Source organism: Oncorhynchus tshawytscha, linkage group LG10 (genome assembly GCF_018296145.1).
Source record: "Oncorhynchus tshawytscha isolate Ot180627B linkage group LG10, Otsh_v2.0, whole genome shotgun sequence".
NCBI classification, from domain to species: Eukaryota; Metazoa; Chordata; class Actinopteri; order Salmoniformes; family Salmonidae; genus Oncorhynchus; species Oncorhynchus tshawytscha.
In genome coordinates, this window is record NC_056438.1 from 20,660,584 (window position 1) to 20,682,757 (window position 22,174).

Below are 22,174 nucleotides of genomic sequence, written 5' to 3' on the forward strand. Positions count from 1 at the left end.
TCACACCCTGACCATAGTTTGCTTTGTATGTTTCTATGTTTTGTTTGGTCAGGGTGTGATCTGAGTGGCCATTCTATGTTGGATGTCTAGTTTGTCTGTTTCTGTGTTTGGGCCTGATATGGTTCTCAATCAGAGTCAGGTGTTAGTCATTGTCTCTGATTGGGAACCATATTTAGGTAGCCTGTTTTGTGTTGGGTTTTGTGGGTGGTTGTCTCCTGTGTCAGTGTTTGTACCACACGGAACTGTTTCGGGTTTTCACGTTTCTTGTTTTGTAGTTTATTCATGTTGAGTTTCATTATTGAAGAACCATGAATTATAACCAGGCTGCATTTTGGTCCGCCTCTCCTTCCCAGGAGGAATCCCGTTACAACAGCAGCACTTAGATCTTCTGCACAGATTCTGTCAGACCTGGGCTCTGACAGTAAATTTCAGTAAGACAAAAATAATGGTGTTCCAAAAAAAGGTCCAGTTGCCAGGACCAAAAATACAAATTCCATCTAGACACCATTGCCCTAGAACACACAAATAATATATACCTCGGCCTAAACTGCTTCACAAGTAACTTCCACAAAGCTGTGAACGATCTGAGAGACAAGGCAAGCATGCCTTGCCTTCTATGCCATCAATAGGAACATGAAATTCAACATACCCATTGGGATCTGGCTAAAAATACTTGAATCAGTTATACAACCCATTGCCCTTGATGGTTGTGAGGTCTGGGGTCCACTCACCAACCAAGAATTCACAAACTGGGACAAACACCAAATTAAGACTCTGCATGCAGAATTCTACAAAAATATCCTCCGAGTACAACTTAAAACACCAAATCATAACCTGCTAATTACCAAAATCCGGAAAAGATCAGTTAAATTCTACAACCACCTAAAAGGAAGCGATTCCCAAACCTTTCATAACAATCACCATCACCTACAAAGAAATGCACCTGGAGAAGAATCCCCCACGCATGCTGGTCCTGGGGCTCTGTTCACAAACACAAACAGACAGCACAGATCACCAGGACAGCAACACAATTAGACGCGACCAAATCATGAGAAAACAAAAAGATAATTACTTGACACATTGGAAAGAATTTACAAAAAAAATAGCAAACTAGAATGCTATTTGGCCCTTAACAGACACACACAGTGGTAGAATACCTGACCATGACTGACCCAAAGACAGGCTTTGTGCACACTTCCCAATAAATGAGGTGGAAACTGAACCTCCTGCCAAATGTATAACCAAATCCAGTTTTTATAAACTCCCATATCTATTGGGTGAAATACCACAGTGTGCAATCACAGCAGCAAGATTTGTGACCTGTTACCACAAGAAGAGGGCAACCAGTGAAGAACAAACACCATTGTAAATACAACCTATATTTATGTTTATTTATTTTCCCTTTTGCACATCATTACACCACTGTATATAGACATAATATGACATTTGAAATGTCTTAATTGTTGGGTAATTTTGTGATTGTAAATGTTTACTGTTAATTTTGTATTAGCTATTTCACTTGCTTTGGCAATGTAAACATATGTTTCCCAAGCCAATAATGCCCCTTAAATTGAAATTGAATTGAGCAGGACAGGGATGGAGGAAGAGAGAGAATGAGAGGGGGGGGCAGAAAGAGAGTAGGGGTGAATGCGAGAATAAAGAAAAAGGGAGGAAGCCATCATAAAAAATGTTGGACCAGGTATTTTCCCTGACTTTTAGACCTGACCAGGAGAAACTCAGGCCTCTACTAGTCATAGACCAAGGCCCATAGATTCTCCTAGTCAGGTAATGTCATCCAGTCCCTGTCTATTTATGACATGTCTAGCCCTTGAGACGGCCTTCTAGCCTGATTACCTGTGTTGATAGTGGTGTGATGTTTGAATGTGTTGACCAGGTGTTGGACTCTGGACAGGACTGGCTGTGGTGTTTTATGGTTGGTTCATGTCTGAGCTGGAGTCGTCCCCCCCCCAGTCTTTCCAAAGCTCCACATATCATACACTGGGCAGAGCTTGGAATGCCATTCCACCAAAGGACAGAGACGCAGAGAGAGAGAGTGAGAGAGGGCAACATACAGTCTAACTAAAAAGACACAGATGGCTAGACAGATACATTGATGAAGTGAAAGAGAGAGAGACATTAGAGGGTAGCACGCAATTTGGCGACCTGTCAGGAAGTCAAACCAGGGAAATAGCAGCATGTACAATGAGGTTTCCACCAAAAGCACAGTGTGACCTGATGTGGGGTCATGACAACAGGTATATTTTTGGGAAGAACAAAGGGGGGGGGGTATCATCTGAACGTCACCCTGTTGTTCTCCCCAAAAATATACCTATTGTCATGACCCATACCCCCCCGGCCAAAACCTCACCAACAGGTGTCTGACTACGGAGGCTTTCATAGTCCATAACAAACTCCTCCCTCCTGTCACTCCCAGCACCACCGGCCAATCAGGTGAGAGCGTCCCCAGGCAGACGACTCCCACCCAAAAAGAAAAGAGAAGAGAGAGAGAGAGAGAGAGAGAGAAAGAAACTGTTCACTCGCACAAGCAGGACTCTGCCTGTAAGGTTGGCATAGCTAAATGGTGGTGTAGCGGCTGTGTTGGCCTGTTTAATGCTCTGGACCTGGATGCGTGTGTGGGGGCGTGTGTTAACGATTAGCGACTTCATTGGACTATCCAGATTCCTGCTAAAGGTGGTTAGAGTGCCCACCGATTGGAATAGTGGGTACAGTTGGTGGGTAAGGTCGGTACGCCCCTACGATACAGTTTGGTTGGTTTGTTGGTTGACAGGTGAAGGGGCAAGACGTTGTGGGTCCTTGTGGTCTGAGGTATTTTGAGGATGACTATGTGGATGAAGATGGGAGTGAGGATGAACCTTTTCCTGTGGGTGGTGTCTGCTTGCCTCTGCCTCACTCTCACTGGTAAGGACAGTTTGTGTGCGTGTCAGTGGAGGCTGCTGAGGGGAGGACGGCCCATAATTGTGTGTGTGTGTGTGTGTGTGTGTGTGTGTGTGTGTGTGTGTGCAATGCATGGCATGGGCATATATTTGTTTGCATCTGAGGTTGAGGTTGTCCTCATTGAGGTTGAGGTTGTGTGTTAAGCAACTGAAGAAACCCATGGTATGTGTAAGTCATAAATTACATCTCTTTAAAAAGATGGGTAAAAATGTCATTACAGTATGTCATTGTCATTACTTTATTAGCAACCTAATAACAGTACCACTCTAGCCTCTGTGCACTTTGGCTTTGAGTGACAGACAGAAGAAAAAAAACATACACCCGACCAAGATCCGTGCCTTTGACTTTGACCACACCACCCAGTGGGGGTGTTGCAAGCAAACATCCCCCATGCTAGCTGGTGACCTCTAGGCCATTGTCTCCCCTCTCAAACGTCCCCCATGCTAGCTGGTGACCTCTAGGCCATGGTCTCCCCTCTCAAACATCCCCCATGCTAGCTGGTGACCTCTAGTCCATGGTCTCCCCTCTCAAACATCCCCCATGCTAGCTGGTGACCTCTAGGCCATGGTCTCCCCTCTCAAACGTCCCCCATGCTAGCTGGTGACCTCTAGGCCATTGTCTCCCCTCTCAAACGTCCCCCATGCTAGCTGGTGACCTCTAGGCCATTGTCTCACCTCTCAAACATCCCCCATGCTAGCTGGTGACCTCTAGGCCAATGCCTCACCTCTCAAACATCCCCCCATGCTAGCTGGTGACCTCTAGGCCAATGCCTCACCTCTCAAACATCCCCCCATGCTAGCTGGTGACCTCTAGGCCATTGTCTCCCCTGGGTGCCTACTGTGGTGGTGTAGTGTCATTGTATGTGCCCCTCCTCTCTCTCTCTCTGGGGAAGGAAACCAGGCAGGAGAGGTATGAAGGGATCAGGGATTTTATGATTTCCTCCAAAGAGAGAGAGGGAGAAGGGGGGAAGAGAGAGAGGGAGGGAGGGAAAGGGAGCTAGAGAAAATGAAAGAGAGAGGGAAGGAGAAGGAAAGGGAGATAAAGAGAGAAGGAAATGGAGTGTTGGAAAGGCAAAAAGGGAGAGCGAGACATGGGGAGAGAGAGCGAGGCATCCAGACTGTGATAGAGTGACTGTGATAGAGGACAGGGAATGAGGCAGTTAATGACCTGTCGAAAAGAGAGAGAAGGGTAGAGAAATATAAAGAGACAGAGGGGCAATAGAAATAGAGAGATAGACATATGGAAAGAGAGTTAAAGAGAGAAGTACATAGTTTGGTAGATTAGTAGAATATTACTGTTTGATGGAAGCAAAAATATAAATCAGTGCTCATATTTACTGAGCGTCTTAGAGTACGAGCTCTGATGAATAAGATTACATGGACAGGAGGGAGCCGATCCTTAGATGTTTTCTAAGAAGCTTGACAATTACAGCCCCAGAAGTCCACATTGAAAGAATGAAAGATCAAAGTAAAGTGTTCCTTCATCAGGGATCAAATGGAACATTTAACGAAGCTCATTAACACTCCATTGTGTGATCATTCTGTTTAGAATCTATTTTGATTTCATATTTTGCCACTGTTCCAGATATTTCTTTGAACTTGTGGTGCAATAGTGGATATCGATTACAGTACAGATCCCCTTTGCTGCCCATTTTACATCCACCTGCTCCTTACTTTCTTACCCTCAGCCTCTCTCTCTCCTCTTGTTCCCTTCTCATTCCATATCTTTCGCTCTTTCCCTCTCTCTATTTCCATCTCTCTCTTGCTCTCTCGCTCTCGGTATCTCTCATCTCTTGCTCTCTCTGCCTCCCTCTCTCTCTCTATTTTTCTCTCCCTCTCTCTCTCCACCTCTCTCCCTCGCCCTCCTCCCTCAATCTCTCTCTCCATCTTTCCCTCTCTCTCTATCTCTCTCCAGGTGCGTCAGAGTCAGAGAGGCTGCTTCACCAGAAGATCTTCCAGAACTACAACCTGAAGGTCCGGCCAGCTAAACAATGGGAGGAGAAAGTCCAGGTCCGAGTGGGGATGACCCTCTCCCAGCTCGTCAGCCTGGTACGACACAGACACGCACACGGAACACATATATAAACACACACACACACGATAACACAAATAAACACACACAGACACACACACATAACCACTCAAACAATTCATACATAGACACAAAGAAACAAATACAAACTTGCTCTTGAGGACACACACACACAGACACACTTGGCACTGCCAACTATCCTGCCAGCCAGCCCTCTCTCAGAGACATAGAGCCTCCAATCATGCATAGCCAATTATGCTTTCCTAGGACAGGATTGAGTATAGCGGGCTGCCATGCATGACAAGACTCACCCCCAGCTTAATGTCTCTATCTCTCTCGGCAGAATGAAACTCATCCCCAGCTTAATGTCTTTATTTCTCTGGGCAGAATGAAACTCACCCCCAGCTTAATGTATCTGTCTCTGGGCAGAATGAGACTCACCCCCAGCGTAATGTCTCTGTCTCTGGGCAGAATGACACTCACCCCCAGCTTAATGTTTCTGTCTCTGGGCAGAATGAGACTCACCCCCAGCTTAATGTCTCTGTCTCTGGGCAGAATGAGACTCATCCCCCAGCTTAATGTCTCTGTCTCTGGGCAGAATGTGACTCACCCCCAGCTTAATGTCTCGATCTCTCTGGGCAGAATGAGAAGAACGAGGAGATGACAACCAATGTGTTCATGAATATGGTGAGCGTCAAGCATTTATCTTCATCATCTCTCCGCTAATCCTCCCTCGTTGACTCCCTCTCTTCTCATCTCCACGTTACCCCTCTCTTTCAAAAATGGGACTTGTCACTTTTTATAATGGAAAAGTATTTCTTTCTTTATCCCTCACGCATGCAGCCTTGCTCTTTCGCTCTCTCACTCCATCTCTCTCTTTCTTTCTTTTCATTTTTCGCCCGTCTCTTCTTCCCTCGCTCCCTCGGTCTGCAGTGCTAATTGTTATTGGAGCGGGCCTGAGTGTGTGTGACAGTGCAGTGTGTGTGTATGTCAATGAGACTGCCTTAGTCACGTTATAAATGACAGCAACACCAGACAAAAGCAGTAATGATTCTCTGTTCCCATTCTGTCCTTTGGTTTTATCTCCTCCTCACATTGTGACTGTATCTCTTTTGCTGCTCCTCTCTCTCTCTCTCTCTCTCTCTTTAACGCACCCTCTCTCCCTCCCTCTCTCTCTAGGCGTGGACTGACTACAGATTATCATGGAATCCAGAGGATTACGATAATATAGATGTCCTCAGGATTCCTCCCAACAAGGTGTGGCGGCCAGACATCTACCTCATCAACAAGTGAGACTCCTGTCCTACTCCAAAATAGAATAGCATAGAACACCATTCATGTTCCATGACCAAGAGTTTGGAATAGCAGAAACACCATCCAGGTTCCATCACCAAGAGTTTGGAAAAGCAGAGAACACCATCCATGTTCCATGACCAAGAGTTTGGAATAGCAGAGAACACCATCCATGTTCCATCCAACCAGCTCTCACAGTCTCACTTCAGAATGTCAAATTTCAAAGTTGAGTGTTTAAAATTAAGTTTACGAATTAACTCAACATTGTTAAGGTTATGGTTAAATGTAGGCATTAATTCCAAAACCTTAAGGTTAGGCATTAACTCTGAATGGTTAAGGTAAGGGTTAAGGTTTGGGATGTGCTTAATACAAAAATCAAAAATAAATATTTCATCACTGGATTTGACCTTGCAACATTTGGTTCACAACCCTCTGCCATCCCTGTCCACAATGCCATAACAAAACCAAAACCTACTTGAAGGTAACAGAGCTCACTGTTGCCCCTAGTGGCCTGTTTCCATGTCATCTCCCAACATCCTCAGACATGGACGGATGTTGAATACTGACTTGTATCATGGGTGATACAAGAATAGCAGAAAACATTATCCATGTTCCATCACCAATAGTTTAGAATTGCAGAGAACACCATCCAGGTTCCATCACCAAGAGGTTGGAAGAGCAGAGAACATCATCCATGTTCCATCACCAATAGTGTAGAATTGCAGAGAACACCATCCAGGTTCCATCACCAAGAGGTTGGAAGAGCAGAGAACATCATCCCATGTTCCATCACCAATAGTTTAGAATTGCAGAGAACACCATCCAGGTTCCATCACCAAGAGGTTGGAATAGCAGAGAACAGCCATCCATGTTCCATAACCAAGAGTTTTTCCTGACCATGTGACACTGAACAGGAAAAACTCTGCACTCCTTAGATGTGCCTAAAACTTGGGGCTTTTTCTTTTGGCCCTGTCCCGCACCCCACATTGCTTTTCCCCAGAGCTGAAAAATATCCTGCAAATGTTTTTCTTTACCTATACTTTACGCACAATTGTTTGTGGTCACCCTCCTTTCACATTTCTTACTGTCAATCGTGATAATTTGTTACGTTTTACAGGTGAAGCATTCATGTGTTATCTGCACACCATTTGATCTAAATCAGTTTCATGGGATATGCATTTATCTCTTCTTGAGTTATGTACGCTACAGTGTTGTTAAGAGAAGCCTACAGTGTTTTGAATTAGCTACAGTTGAAGTCGGATATTTACACACCTTAGCCATATGCATTTAAACTCCGTTTTTCACAATTCCTGACATTTAATCCGAGTAAAATTTCCCTGTCTTAGGTCAATTAGGATCACCACTTTATTTTAAGAATGTGAAATGTCAGAATAATAGTAGAAAGAATGATTATTTAATATTTTATTTCTTTCATCACATTCCCAGTGAGTCAGAAGTTTACATATACTCAATTAGTATTTGGTAGCATTGTCTTTAAATTATTTAACTTGATTCAAACGTTTCGGGTAGCCTCCCACAAGATTTCGACAATTAGTTGGGTGAATTGTGGCCCATTCCTCCTGACAGAGCTGGTGTAACTGAGTCAGTTCTGCCCACAAATGTACAAAATAATTGAGGTTAGGGCTTTGTGATGGCCACTCCAATACCTTGACTTTGTTGTCCTTAAGCCATTTTGCCACAACTTTGGAAGTATGCTTGGGGTCATTGTCCATTTGGAAAACCCATTTGCGACCAAGCGTTAACTTCTTCACTGATGTCTTGAGATGTTGCTTCAATATATCCAAATCATTTTCCTGCCTCATGATGCCATCTATTTTGTGAAGTACACCATCCCCTCCTGCAGCAAAGCACCCTCATGACATAATTTTCTGGAATTTTCCAAGCTGTTTAAAGAGACAGTCAACTTAGTGTATGTAAACTTCTGACCCACTGGAATTGTGATACAGTGAATTATAAGTGAAATAATCTGTCTTTAAACAATTGTTTGAAAAATGACTTGTGTCATGCACAAAGTAGACGTCTTAACCAACTTGCCAAAACTATAGTTTGTTAACAAGAAATTTGTGGAGTGTTTGAAAAACGAGTTTAATCACTCCAACCTAAGTGTATGTGAGCTTCCAACTTCAACTGTAAATGCAGGAATGGGTTTCTGTCCATGCTTCTCATAGTCTGTAACGGCTCATCTACTTAAGTGCCAATAAATCGTGCAACTGGCAGATGCCATCGGGGAGATAGCTGTACGGCCCCAGCCAGTCGCTCTTGAGCCAGCCCCACCAATAAGCTGTTGGCGCACTCAAACCGCAGGAGGTTAATGCCGATGTATGCTGGGACCACTAGGCCCAGGACCTCACAGATGATGCACATTACCAGGTAAGATGCCCACGTTTTTCTGAAGCCAAGTCAGACTGACGTAAAGGATGCATTCTCCTCGTCCTCGTTGGCCCCTAGCTGCCCTAACTTGGGCATACCTGAAGCTCAAGTTGCTCTGCAGTGTTGGGTTGACGTCGTCCCACTGCTCTGTCAGCCTGTTGGCCTCCTCCATCCATAAGGACAGCTGTTTGTAGTGGGGCAGCAGCACACAGGAAATGCCTATGCAGATCCCCACCAAGAAATGCCCCACTATCACAGACTACTGCACCACGCACATTAAAGGGTTCTTCCCTCCCTCGTATTCGACTTCTATGAGATTGCTGACAGCTGAGCTGCAGGAGCGCACGCCGGGCAGCACCCACACCAGCAGCGTCAGGGCGCAGTTCCACAGGGCTCTACAGGGGACGGTGTGGCACCCGGCGTAGCGTGGCTCGGAGGCATAGTCCAGCAGCCCCAGGGCTAGCATGGGCAGAGGCAGCTCGTTGAACACGTCCGAGGCATGCTCCAAGAGGAAGCACTTGGAGACTGGGGAGCAGGCAGGTCCGAGGCATGCTCCAAGAGGAAGCACTTGGACACTGGGGAGCAGGCAGGTCCGAGGCATGCTCCAAGAGGAACACTTGGACACTGGGGAGCAGGCAGGTCCAGGCATGCTCCAAGAGGAAGCACTTGGAGACTGGGGAGCAGGCAGGTCCGAGGCATGCGCCAAGAGGAAGCACTTGGACACTGGGGAGCAGGCAGGTCCGAGGCATGCTCCAAGAGGAAGCACTTGGACACTGGGGAGCAGGCAGGTCCGAGGCATGCGCCAAGAGGAAGCACTTGGACACTGGGGAGCAGGCAGGTCCGAGGCATGCTCCAAGAGGAAGCACTTGGACACTGGGGAGCAGGCAGGTCCGAGGCATTCTCCAAGAGGAAACACTTGGACACTGGGGAGCAGGCAGGTCCGAGGCATGCTCCAAGAGGAAACACTTGGACACTGGGGAGCAGGCAGGTCCGAGGCATGCGCCAAGAGGAAACACTTGGACACTGGGGAGCAGGCAGGTCCGAGGCATGCTCCAAGAGGAAGCACTTGGACACTGGGGAGCAGGCAGGTCCGAGGCATGCTCCAAGAGGAAGCACTTGGACACTGGGGAGCAGGCAGGTCCGAGGCATGCGCCAAGAGGAACACTTGGACACTGGGGAGCAGGCAGGTCCGAGGCATTCTCCAAGAGGAAGCACTTGGACACTGGGGAGCAGGCAGGTCCGAGGCATGCTCCAAGAGGAAGCACTTGGACACTGGGGAGCAGGCAGGTCCGAGGAACCACACAGCCGCCATGGCGCATGCCAACACCATGCCGACCAGGAAGACTCAGAGGCCACAGCCGCCCATGAAGGAGGTGTGAAGCCGGCACAGGCAGATGGACAGGATCAGACAGTCCAGGCCCACCTTTAACAGTGAGATGAACAGAATCAGGCTGGTGTTGTCCTTGCGGCCCTCCTCTTCCCAGGACTCAATGATGGGAGACATTATGAAGATTTTGCCGTTGAGACTGAGCCCAAACCCAGAAGTCATCTATTGGGTCTGTGACATTCTGATCGATGTCACTAGAAAAAGCTGTTGAAGAGTGAGTGGAACAGTTAGCAGTAATCTACAAACAGCTTCTACCAAACAATGAAACAGTTTTCTAGTGTTTTCAGTGCTACCTGGTCTCTCGTGACTCGTCTACAGCAAAAACAACCCTTTAGGGAAGTCGAAAATAAGAAACTTCAACTCTCCCTGTAATGGATGTAGCATGCCTCAACACTCATTGTTTGGATTCCACCTACCTCAACTATTAAGAAATACAGTGCCCAACGAATACATTTAGATGGTGACAGGTTGAGTCAAAGGCTGACATTTCCAGGCAATCCATTTCCATGGCAATCCATTGACTATATTTTCAGCTATAGAATACGAGTTTGTCCAAGTGCAGGAGGAAATCCATGCCTTCTTTTGAAACAATGCAATTGCCTGATCCAGATATCTTCCACATACAGTAACAGGAATCTTCAATTATTAAAAGCTTCAAAATATGATGTTATAACTATCATGATGATCTTGTGGACTGCCAGTCCTTGCATCCATATCTCCATCTATGATTTTGAGCATGATTGAATTCCTTCAGCCCCATCTCTCAGCTCAGTTGCAAACCAAGTGACAGGGTTGCCTTTTACTTAAGTAGAACATTTGAATTAAGAGTTGTTTTCCAATGACACAAAAAAACGATCAATCCGCGTAACACTGTGATCATTTAAACACATTGCATGTCGGCTCTACCTCTCAATTGTTGTGGGTAATGTTGGTGTAAAGGGGTTTTTCAGGTGAACCAAAAGGAGAGCAATTGATGAAATGAATCAAAAATCTATCCGATTTAATACAAGAATTCAGTGAGCACACCTCTAGAGCAGAAGCAAAAAAAGTGTCTTACGGGCCTCTTGGAAACAGGCCCTTTATATTCTAATCAGACAGTACCAAACGTTCTCTAAACATCTGCCAAGAGGCTGGTATGAAGTCAAAACAAAAGACAGTGACTTTGCCAGCTGCTACAGAATCACACAGTGTTCATAATGTCATCAATGGAATACTAATCAGTTTGTCATTGAAACTTCAGTAGCTCTAACGTCAATCACTATCAAACAATTTGAGAACAATCCTTAACAATCAGTGAACAGTCTAGTGACCATCAACCTAAACACAAATTATTGTCACAAGTAGAACACTGGAAATCATGTGTATTGCACAAAACATACAAATATGCTAAGCAGTGTGTTAATTACACTTGAACTAAATATGTAGAAAAAAATGGTTGGGGGCCTCCCAGAGCTCTTCTTGAGTTATACTGTGTTGTTTTGAAGTAACCTACTGTGTTGTTTTGAACTACTTCACACCCCTTGACTTTTCCACACTTTGTTGTGTGACAAAGTGGGATTAAAATGGATTTAATTGTCATTTTTTTGCCAACGATCTACAAAAAATACTCTGTAATGTCAAAGTGGAAGAAAAATTCGAACATTTGTAAAAAATAATAATAATAATAATAATTGCTTGATTGCATAAGTATTCAACCCCCTGAGTCAATACATGTTAGAATCACCTTTGGCAGCAATTACAGATGTGAGTCTTTCTGGGTAAGTCTCTGAGATATTTGCACACCTAGATTGTACAATATTTGCAAAAATTCTTCAAGGTCTGTCAAGTTGGTTTTTGATCATTACCAGACAGACATTTTCAAGTCTTGCCATACATTTTCAAGAGAATTTAAGTCAAAACTGTAAATAGGTAACTCAGGAACCTTCAGTGTCTGTTGGAAAGCAGACTGAACCAGGTTTCCCTCTAGGATTTTGCCTGTGCTTAGCTCTATTCTGCTCATTTTTATACAAAAAAACTCACAAGCAAACTCATAAAATGTTGCAGCCACCACCATGCTTGAAAATGTAAAGATTGCTACTCAGTGATGTGTGTGTTGCATCACAGAGTGAGTCCATGCAACTCATTATGTGACTTGTTAGGCAAAGTTTTACTTATGAAAATACATTTAGGCTTGCCATTCAACAGGATTGAATACTTATTGACTCAAGACATTTCAGCTTTTCATTTTTTATTAATTTACAGTGCATTTGAAACTATTCCGACCCCTTCACTGTTTCCACATTTTGTTATGTTACAGCCTTATTCTAATATATATATACATATATATATATATATATATATATATATATATAATGTTTTTATCAATCTACACTCAACACCCCACAATGACAAAGCAACGATGCAGGGCTCCCTTGAAAAGGAGACCTTGGTCTCAATCGGAATCCCCTTTCTAAATTAAGGTTAGATTAATAAAATATGCATCACATGACTCCTGATTGTCCTTTATGTGAACCTCCTTATCCACACAGTAATGATGGTCAGTTTGACGTGGCTCTGTATGTCAACGTGCTGGTCTACAGTGATGGGACAGTCAACTGGCTGCCTCCTGCTATCTACCGCAGCAGCTGCCCTATCGAGGTACATTATCAATAAATGATTATATTATTATTAACCAATAGAGGTAACGAACCAGGGCCCATATTCATAAAGCTTCTCAAAGTAGGACTGCTGATCTAGGATCAGGTCCCTAGATCAGCACTCCCACTCTGTAATAACCTTCTTTGCCTATAGGTGGCGTACTTTCCGTTTGACTGGCAGAACTGCACCATGGTGTTCCGCTCCTACACCTACGACTCATCAGAGGTGGACCTGCAGTACGCCCTGGATGAGAAAGGAGAGGAGATACATGAGATTATCATAGATGAGAACGCCTTCACTGGTTAGAGTCCTCTCCCTTCTCTTCTCTTCTCTCTTCTGGCCTCTCTTTTCTTACTTCCTATTCTTTTCTCTTCTCTGCTCTTCTCTTTTATCCCCTCGTACACCTCTCCACTCCTCCCACTGCCTTCCCCCTTTCCCCATCTCCCCTCTGCCCTTCATCTCCCTTTCCCTTTCCACAGAGAACGGGGAGTGGGCGATCTGCCATAAGCCCAGCAGAAAGAACGTGAACCCCGAGGACCTGTATGAAGACATCACCTTTTATCTCATCATCGAGAGGAAGCCTCTCTTCTATGTCGTTAACATCATCGTGCCCTGCATCCTCACCATGGTCCTGGCCATCTTTGTCTTCTATCTACCACCTGGCGCATGTCAGTCCCAATTCACACTCTGGAACATATGCACATTATGTCTCATTGGCATGTGTAACTTGCGTAGAACTGGATAGAGGGCACACTTAGCACAAAGATAGGATGTGTGCCCTCTTTCCATCTCAATGATAAATTGAGATGAGTAGCTTGCCATTGTTGATTACACAGCAAGGAAGTATCCGTAAGAATATATGTTGTGCTCTGGGTACGATGTTTATGTAGTCTGTTTATACTTCTTGGGGGTTTATTTAAATTTTTTAGAACAGGTGTCTCAAACTGCCAGCCTGCTGGCCAGAAGTGGCCCATGAACCAACTTAATGTGGTCCGCAGTTGTAAAAGAAGCAATATTTGTCATTAGGTGGTTCATAATGTTTAAGCACAGTCTTCATCACTTGCCAGACAACTGCAGTAGATACATAGCCGCCATGTTTTAGCCCTGTGTTTCCCTCTCTCTCCCAGGTGAGAAGATGACCCTGTCTATCTCTGTCCTCATCGCTCTCACTGTGTTCATGCTGCTGCTGGCTGACAAGGTCCCCGAGACCTCCCTGGCCATCCCTCTTATTGTTAACTATGTCATGTTCACCATGATCCTGGTCACCTTCTCAGTCATCCTCAGTGTGGTGGTCCTCAACTTGCACCATCGGACCCCCTACACACACATTATGCCCCCTTGGGTGCGCAAGGTGAGCTGTAGCCTACGTGGCGGTGCTACGGATGGTGTAGTCTATATGAGATATAGACTCTAGGATCCTCAGCATTCTTCTTCTTCATTATCTTTGCAATACATCTCTATGCAATTTCCTGCTTCTGCGCTGGTTCAATGCCAAGGGGACATATATTTGCTACTTCCTGCTAAAACCTTGACGTTTGACCTCTCATCCAGGTGTTCATCCACTTCCTGCCGAAGTACCTGGGCATGCAGAGGCCCCACCCAGAGGAGCCTATGGAGGAGGAGCCTAGTGATGATACGCCCCTCCAGAGCATCGACGGACGCAGGCCGGGAGGAGAGTACTTCTTCAGGAAGATCAACCCTGAACTGGTCCTACCCTGGAGAGGCAGGTAAAGTATCAGCTAACACACACAGACCAGGGATTCACCAGTAGATCACAGCTAATTGCTTTCGGTTTGAGACAGTCGTCTTGGCTACAAAGATTTGGTGGTGAAGAGATTTCTATTCGACTGAATACAAGCTAGCCAAAGCATGAATCTTCTTTTCAGCACTATCCTGAGGCAAAGTATAAATGCCTTTTTCTCCTGTGCCAGCTATATTATAGTTAGGTACATTGTGTGCCCAGGCTTGGCAGTAGTATCATCTTCTTTAGGCATCTTAATAGATGTCTGTCTATATGTGCTATATCATCATAATCTGCTATAGTCTGGGAACCTAGTTCCTATTCCTCCCACCTCTATACCCTCTAATATACTCTACTATACTCTATACCATCCCAATAGTCTAGAACAGTAGGTAATGTTCCTCCTATACTCATAGCCTCTACTATACTCAACTATACTCTCCAAAGCCTCAACTTTCTTCAACATAGCCTCTACTATACTATACTCTATTCTACTATACTCCACCATACTATACTCTCCATTGCTTCTACTTTACCCTCCATGGCCTCTACTATACTCTACTATAGTCTCCATGGCCTCTACTCTACTATACTATACTCTACATGCCCTATACTATACTATACTCTCCGTGCCCTCTACTATGCTCTACTGTAATCTCCATGGCCTCTACTGTACTATCCATGATCTCTACTACACTATACTCTTCATGTCATATACTATACTATACTCTCCATGCCCTCTACTATACTCTACTATACTCTCCGTGGCCTCTGCTATACTCTTCATAGCCTCTACTAAACTCTACTCTACTATATTATACTATACTCTCCATGGCCTCTACTATACTCTCCATGACCTCAACTATAGTCCCCATACCCTCTACTATGCTATACTCTACTATATTCACCATGGCCTCTACCATACTCTACTCTTCCATAGCCTATACTATACTATACGATACTCCCCGTGGTCTCTACTATACTCTACTATACTCTTCATAGTATATACTGTACTATACTATACTCTCCATGGGCTCTATTATGCTCTACATAGATAGCCTCCTCTAAATACAGTAGTTCCGATTATACTTTCCGCTATACTGTCCACATCTCACTCAGTGATGATAAATATCTGACAGATTAATTTGGCCCCTCAGTAGTCTGTGAGTGCCACCCTAGTCTCACCACCCAGAGTGGGGCTCGTAAACACCCAGAGACCCAAGGATCTCCAGGGCTGGTGGACACTACTCATCCCAGGCCAAAGGCATCATATTCAGGCCTGCTAAGCCTCAGACCCCCATCCACAGTCGCCAGGGCATAAGCCTCTGTTTGGTTTGGGCATTAGGGGTAATCCCGAAAGAGAGGGATGGGGCAGTCGGTTGGATGGAGGGGAGAGAAGGGTGGCTGGTAGATGAGTGTGGAGTATAGGGAGAGGTGTTGAGTGATCAAAGTAGAGGAGGATTTTGTGGGTTTTGATGTGGAGCGAGGGATAGAGGGATGGAGATGTTACTCTATCTAGAAGATGGCTCTGCTTCAAGGCGATTGGGGACGATGGCGCCAGTGTCAAATCAACTGTTCCCTCGGAGTGTGTAGTGATTCAACGCTCTCTCTCTGCTGTCACAGAGCTAGTTAGAGACCAGGTGTTGCCCTTCACACTGAGTTTACGTGTGTGTGTGTGTGTGTGTGTGTGTGTGTGTGTGTGTGTGTGTGTGTGTGTGTGTGTGTGTGTGTGTGTGTGTGTGTGTGTGTGTGTGTGTGTGTGTGTGTGTGTGTGTGTGTGTGTGTGTGTGTGTGTGTGTGTGTGTGTTGTGTGTGTTTGTGTGTGTGTGTGTGTGTGTGTGTGTGACTTCACAGCTCAGGGTCTAGCTATGCTCCGTCCTGCCTGTTGCGTGCCAGCAACATTCCAGGGCTTCTATTCATTACCACAGACAGATGGAGCCGGTGTCACACACACTCTCTCCCACACACACACAAACTCACAAACAAACGCACACTATGACACATAGTCTCTGTGGTGCCAGAAGGTTATGATGTCCTGGTGCCAGTCTGGCCTCCCTGAAGAGGTGATAACTGATACTGAATAGCCCTGTTCCTGGCTAATGAACAAACACATCTCTCGGCGGCCGTGTGACTATAAAACAGTCCCAAAGAAAGAACGTCATGTGAACGAGACACAGTGGAGGCTGGTGAGGAGTGGACGGCTCATAATAATTGGTGGACTAGAATGAATGAGCCCGTCCCCCGCAAAGTTCCACCAGCCACAACTGGCATGACATATGCCTTAAGGTTGCAAAATTAATTCCCTGGTTTTCCCAAAATCATGTTTGGAAGATTCACGGGGAAAAAACAGAATTTCTGGAAAACCAAGCAATTTATTGAAAGTTCCAGGAACTTGTGCCTCAAGTTATACAGATAATTATCTTTATACCAACTGTACATGAACGGTGTGGTACCTACATATTCAGAGACCATCACTGGTCTGGGGCTTGAAGACAGTGATACTGATAACAAAATCCCGTTCCAAACAAGGACAAAACAGGACTCAAAATCCAACACACTGGAATACACGAAAGACGATCACGCACAAAACAGAAAGGGAAACCAGAGGATTAAATAAGGAACATAATTATGAGATGGGAACCAGGTGTGTAAAACAGACCAAACAAAAGGAACAATGAAACATGGATCGGTGGCGGCTAGAAAGCCGGTGACGTCGACCGCCGAACGAACAAGGAGAGGGAACAACTTCGGTGGAAGTCGTGACAGTACGTCCATGACAGAGATGCTTCATCTTTCAATATCATTCAAAATAATGCTCACATCCTTTGTCAACCAACGGGATACAGTTTCATATGTTCAATTTTATGTTCATAGTCTGCTCTCTATGTGAATTGGTTTATGTTCTGATGTGGTTTGTACACTGCGCGGTTGGACGATGTAGTGTAGAGTTTATGTAAAATAATTATTACTTAAATGCTATAGCAGTAAATAATAGCCATCTTAGAAGTACCATAGTTTCCCATGGTATAGACAGTGGTAGTCAGTCGTAGCCAGTGGTAGTCAGTGCCTCTGTCGAGCCCCAACATAAAGATATACCCTAATGTAAGGTAGTGTTCAGGGTGGATTCTCTGACAACAATACTGCTATGGAACAGCTGTGTGAGGCAGGAATACCTTTAGGGGTCAGAGTCCCGTGTAGCTCAGTTGGTAGAGCATGATGCCAGTGTTGTGGGTTCAATTCCCACGGAGGACCAGTACTAAAAACATATTAAAATGTATTCACTCACTACTGTAAGTCGCTCTGGATGAGAGCTTCTGATAAATGACTTCAATGTAAATGTCATACCAGCACCACAATACATTGTCCCAACATTACCTCTGTGACAGGAGTGTCACTGTCACTCAGAGACCTGGAGGAGGGGACACATGCCACATGACTAATGAAGTTTATTTGACACATAGGTATGTCCTCTGGAACCCTCAATGGTAATGAGAAATATGGCACTTCTGACTTGATTAACTACATGATTAACTACATTTGTTGTTAGCATTTATTTGTTTGTGTGGGTTTGCGTTTCTTCTCAAATTCATACACTGTTGTACTCTCTCTCTCTCTTCCTTCTCTCTCTCTCCTCCTTTCTAACCCCCCACCCCTCTCAGGAGTGAGAGTACAGTACAGCTTCAGAGGTTCTTTGACAGTGACAACTACTGTCTGATCCTCCCCCCGGACCTCAAGTCAGCCATCGCTGCCGTCACATACATGGCTGAGCAGCTGAAGAAGCAGGATGGCTCCGACTTGGTGAGCTACACACAAACGCACAGACACGCATACACACAGGCAAGCATGCACACACACACACAGACACAAACTTCCCCATGCTCATTAAATGAATCTCCATTCTCTCATACCAGAGCACAGTCAGTGTTCCCAGCATGCCCTGGTGATGTCCACGTGTCACTGCAGACATACTGTGCTTCCTTCTTCATGACTTACATGCTTTCATGTCTCTATGTCTCTTTGTGTGTGCGTGCGTGCATGTGTGTGCGCACATCCCTCTGTCCGTATGTGCGTGTGTGTGTTCCTCCCTATAGGAGACAGGAGACTGGCAGTACATAGCCATCGTGGTGGACAGGCTGTTCCTGTGGCTGTTTGTCATCATCACTACTCTGGGGACTCTGGCCATGTTCATGGACGCCAGACTCAACTACACCCCAGACGAACCTTTCCCCCTGAGGCCGTAGTCCATTCACACACCCCAGCACAGCCACTCTGGTGCTCACAAGGGATTACAAGAACTACACTTCCCATAATTCCATAGCTGAGTACCAACTTCTTTGATATGACGAGGACCAGAGGTTTCCCCAGGTAAAACTCAGTGTTCTATGTATAGTGTATTGTTAGGGATGACACAGTACCATATACTTTGATATGAATAGTCCCCTTCTCTAATCCTACTCCTTTATGAAAGCAATATAATCTAATATAGACCGTTTATAGATTAGCATCTATTTAAATAGGAAAAATATATTATTTATATACAGTACCAGGTGGACACAGGTGGACACACCTACCCATTCAAGGGTCTTACTTTATTTTTACTATTTTCTACATTGTAGAATAATAGCCAAGACATCAAAACTATGAAGTAACACATATGAAAATCATGTAGTAACCAAAAATGTGTTAAACATATATTTTATACTTTTCAAAGTAGCCACCCTTAGCCTCTTGGCATGCTCTCCACCAGCTTCATGAGGTAGCCACCTGGAATGCATTTCTATTAACAGATGTGCTTTGTTAACAGTTCATTTGTGGAATTTCTTTCCTTCTTAATGCGTCAATTGTGTTGTGACAAGGTAGGGGTGGTAGGCAGAAGATATCCCTATTTAGTAAAAGACCAAGCCCATATTATGGCAAGAACAACTCAAATAAGCAAATAGAAATGACAGTCCATCATTACTTTAAGACATGAAGGTCAGTCAATGTGGAACATTTCAAGAACTTTAAAAGTTTCTTCAATCGCAAACACCATCAAGTGCTATGATGAAACTGGCTCTCATGAGGACCACCACAGGAAAGAGACCCAGAGTTACCTCTGCTGCAGAGGATAAGTTCATTAGAGTTACCAGCCTCAGAAATTGCAGCTTCACATAGTTCAAGTAACAGACACATCTCAACATCAACTGTTCAGAGGAGACTGTGAGCATCAGGCCTACGTGGTCAAATTGCTGCAAAGAAACCGCTACTAAAGGACACAAAAATAAGAAAAAGAGCCTTGTTTGGGCCAAGAAACACGGTCAATTGACATTAGACCGGTGGAAATCTGTCCTTTTGCTGATGAGTCCAAATTTGAGATTTTTGGTTCCAACTGCTGTGAAATTGTGAGATGCAGAGAAGGCGAATGGATGATCTCTGCACGTGTGGTTCCCACATGAAGGAGGGGGTGTGATGGTGCTTTGCTGGTGACACTGTCTATGATTTATTTAGAATACAAGGCACACTTAACCAGCATGGCTACCACAGCATTCTGCAGCGACACGCCATCCCATCTGGTTTGCACTTAGTGGGACTATCATTTGTTTTTCAACAGGACAATTACCCAAAACACACTTCCAGGCTGTGTAAGGGTTATTTGACCAAGAAGGGGAGTGATGGAGTGCTGTATCAGATTACCTGGCCTCCACAATCACCCGACCTCAACCCAATTGAGATGGTTTGGTATGAGTTGGAAACAGAGAGGTAAGGAGTGCTCAGAATATGTGGGAACTCCTTCAAGACTGTTGGAAAACCATTGCTTATGAAGCTGGTTGAGAGAATGCCAAGAGTGTGCAAAGCTGTCATTAAGGCAAAGGGTGGCAACTACTTTGAAGAATATAAAATATAAAATATGTTTTGATTTGTTAAACAATGTTTTGGTTACTACATGATTCCACATGTGTTATTTCATAGTTTTGATTTATTCTACAATGTAGAAAATAGTCAAATGTAAGAAAAACTCTTGAATGAGTAGGTGTGTCCAAACTTTTGACTGGTACTGTACGTTATTAATTGTAATGTATCCTGGTCTTCCAGAGTGTTTGAATTTGAAAGGCAATACACTGCTTGAAGTATTAAATAACTGATTTAATGTACCAACCATTGTCATAGGATTATTCTCTTTTGACTATACCCTATGTGACTATTAAAACCTACCCGAGCCAGTAATCGTGGATAGATGGCAGCATTCGCGTGAAAGTGAAAGCACGAACCAAAGCATTTTCCCAGGGCAAGGTGACTGGGAATATGGCCGAATACAAACAGTGTAGTTATTCCCTCCATAAGGCAATCAAACAGGCAAAACGTCAGTACAGAGACAAAGTGGAGAAGCAATTCAAGGGCTCAGACAGGAGATGTATGTGGCAGGAACTATGGACAGTCACGGACAACAAAGGGAAAACCAGCCACATCACGGACACCAACGTCTTGCTTCCGGACAAGCTAAACACCTTCTTCAACTCCTTTGAGGATAACACGCGGCCCACTACCAGGGACTGCGGGCTCTCCTTCTCCGTGGCTGATGTGAGTAAGAGCATTTAAGCATGTTAACCCTCGCAAGGCTGCCGGCCCAGACGTCATCCCTGGCCGCGTCCTCAGAGCACTGATCAACTGGCTGGTGTGTTTACGGACATATTCAATCTCTCCCCATCCCAGTCTGCTGTCCCCATATGCTTCATGATGTACAGCATTGTTCTATACCCAAGAAAGCGAAGGTAACTGAAATAAATGACTATCACCCCGTAGCACGCACTTCTGTCATCATGAAGTGATTTGAGAGGCTAGTTAAGGATCATATCACCTCCACCCTACCTGACACCCTAGACCCACTTCAATTTGCTTACCACCCCAATAGTTCCACAACCGATACAATCACCATAGCATTGCACACTGCCCTGTCTCATCTGGACAAGAGGAATACCTATGTAAGAATGCTGTTCATTGACTACAGCTCAGCATTTAAAACCATAGTACCCTCCAAGCTCATCATTACGCTCGGGGCCCTGGGTCTGAACCCCGACCTGTGCAACTGGGTCCTGGACTTCCTGATGGGCCGTCCCCAGGTGGTTAAGGTAGGAAACAACACCTCCACTTCGCTGATCCTCAACACAAGGGCCCCACAAGGGTGTGTGCTCAGCGCCCTCCTGTACTCCCTGTTCACCCATGACCGCGTGGCCAAACATGCCTCCAACTCAATCATCAAGTTTGCAGACAACACAACAGTAGTAGGCTTGATTACCAACAATGACGAGACAGCCTACAGGGAGGAGGTGAGGTTCCTAGGAGAGGGGTGCCAGGAAAATAACCTCTCACTCAATGTCAACAAAACAAAAGAGCTGATCGTGGACTTCAGGAAACAGCAGAGTGAGCACCCCCCTATCCACATCGACGGGACCACAGTGGAGAAGGTGGAAAGCTTCAAGTTCCCCGGTGTGCACATCACGGATGATCTGAAATGGTCCAACCACACACATAGTGTGGTGAAGAAGGCGCAACAGCGCTGAAGAAATTTGGCTTGGCTCCTAAAACTCTCACAAACTTTTACAGATACACAATTGAGAGCATCCTGTTGGGCTGTATCACCGCCTGGTATGGAAACTGCACCACCCACAACCGCAGGGCTCTCCAGGGGGTGGTGCGGTCTGCCCAACGCATCACCGAGGGCAAACTACCTGCCCTCCAGGACACCTAAAGCACCCGATGTC

The 22,174-nt window shown here is 45.1% G+C and overlaps 1 protein-coding gene across 1 annotated transcript; it reads left to right on the forward strand.

Annotated features, from left to right (window-relative positions):
- The first annotated feature begins 2,542 nt into the window (after positions 1 to 2,542).
- chrnb1l (cholinergic receptor, nicotinic, beta 1 (muscle) like) lies at positions 2,543 to 18,989 on the forward strand. Its single transcript, XM_024436396.2, has 11 exons — positions 2,543 to 2,919; positions 4,870 to 5,003; positions 5,629 to 5,673; positions 6,166 to 6,275; positions 12,586 to 12,694; positions 12,848 to 12,995; positions 13,174 to 13,362; positions 13,822 to 14,045; positions 14,246 to 14,421; positions 18,095 to 18,233; positions 18,527 to 18,989. The coding sequence occupies exons 1-11, from the start codon at positions 2,838 to 2,840 to the stop codon at positions 18,674 to 18,676; spliced, it is 1,506 nt and encodes a 501-aa protein (XP_024292164.1). The 5' UTR covers positions 2,543 to 2,837; the 3' UTR covers positions 18,677 to 18,989.
- Positions 18,990 to 22,174: the final 3,185 nt, after the last annotated feature.

Bases quoted from the DNA above. Each gene is read 5' to 3' on its own strand.
- chrnb1l (XM_024436396.2), top strand. From the start codon at position 2,838: ATGACTATGTGGATGAAGATGGGAGTGAGGATGAACCTTTTCCTGTGG. The intron at 2,920-4,869 runs GTAAGGACAGTT...ATCTCTCTCCAG, and splicing joins CCTCTGCCTCACTCTCACTG to GTGCGTCAGAGTCAGAGAGG. The intron at 18,234-18,526 runs GTGAGCTACACA...TCCTCCCTATAG, and splicing joins AGCAGGATGGCTCCGACTTG to GAGACAGGAGACTGGCAGTA.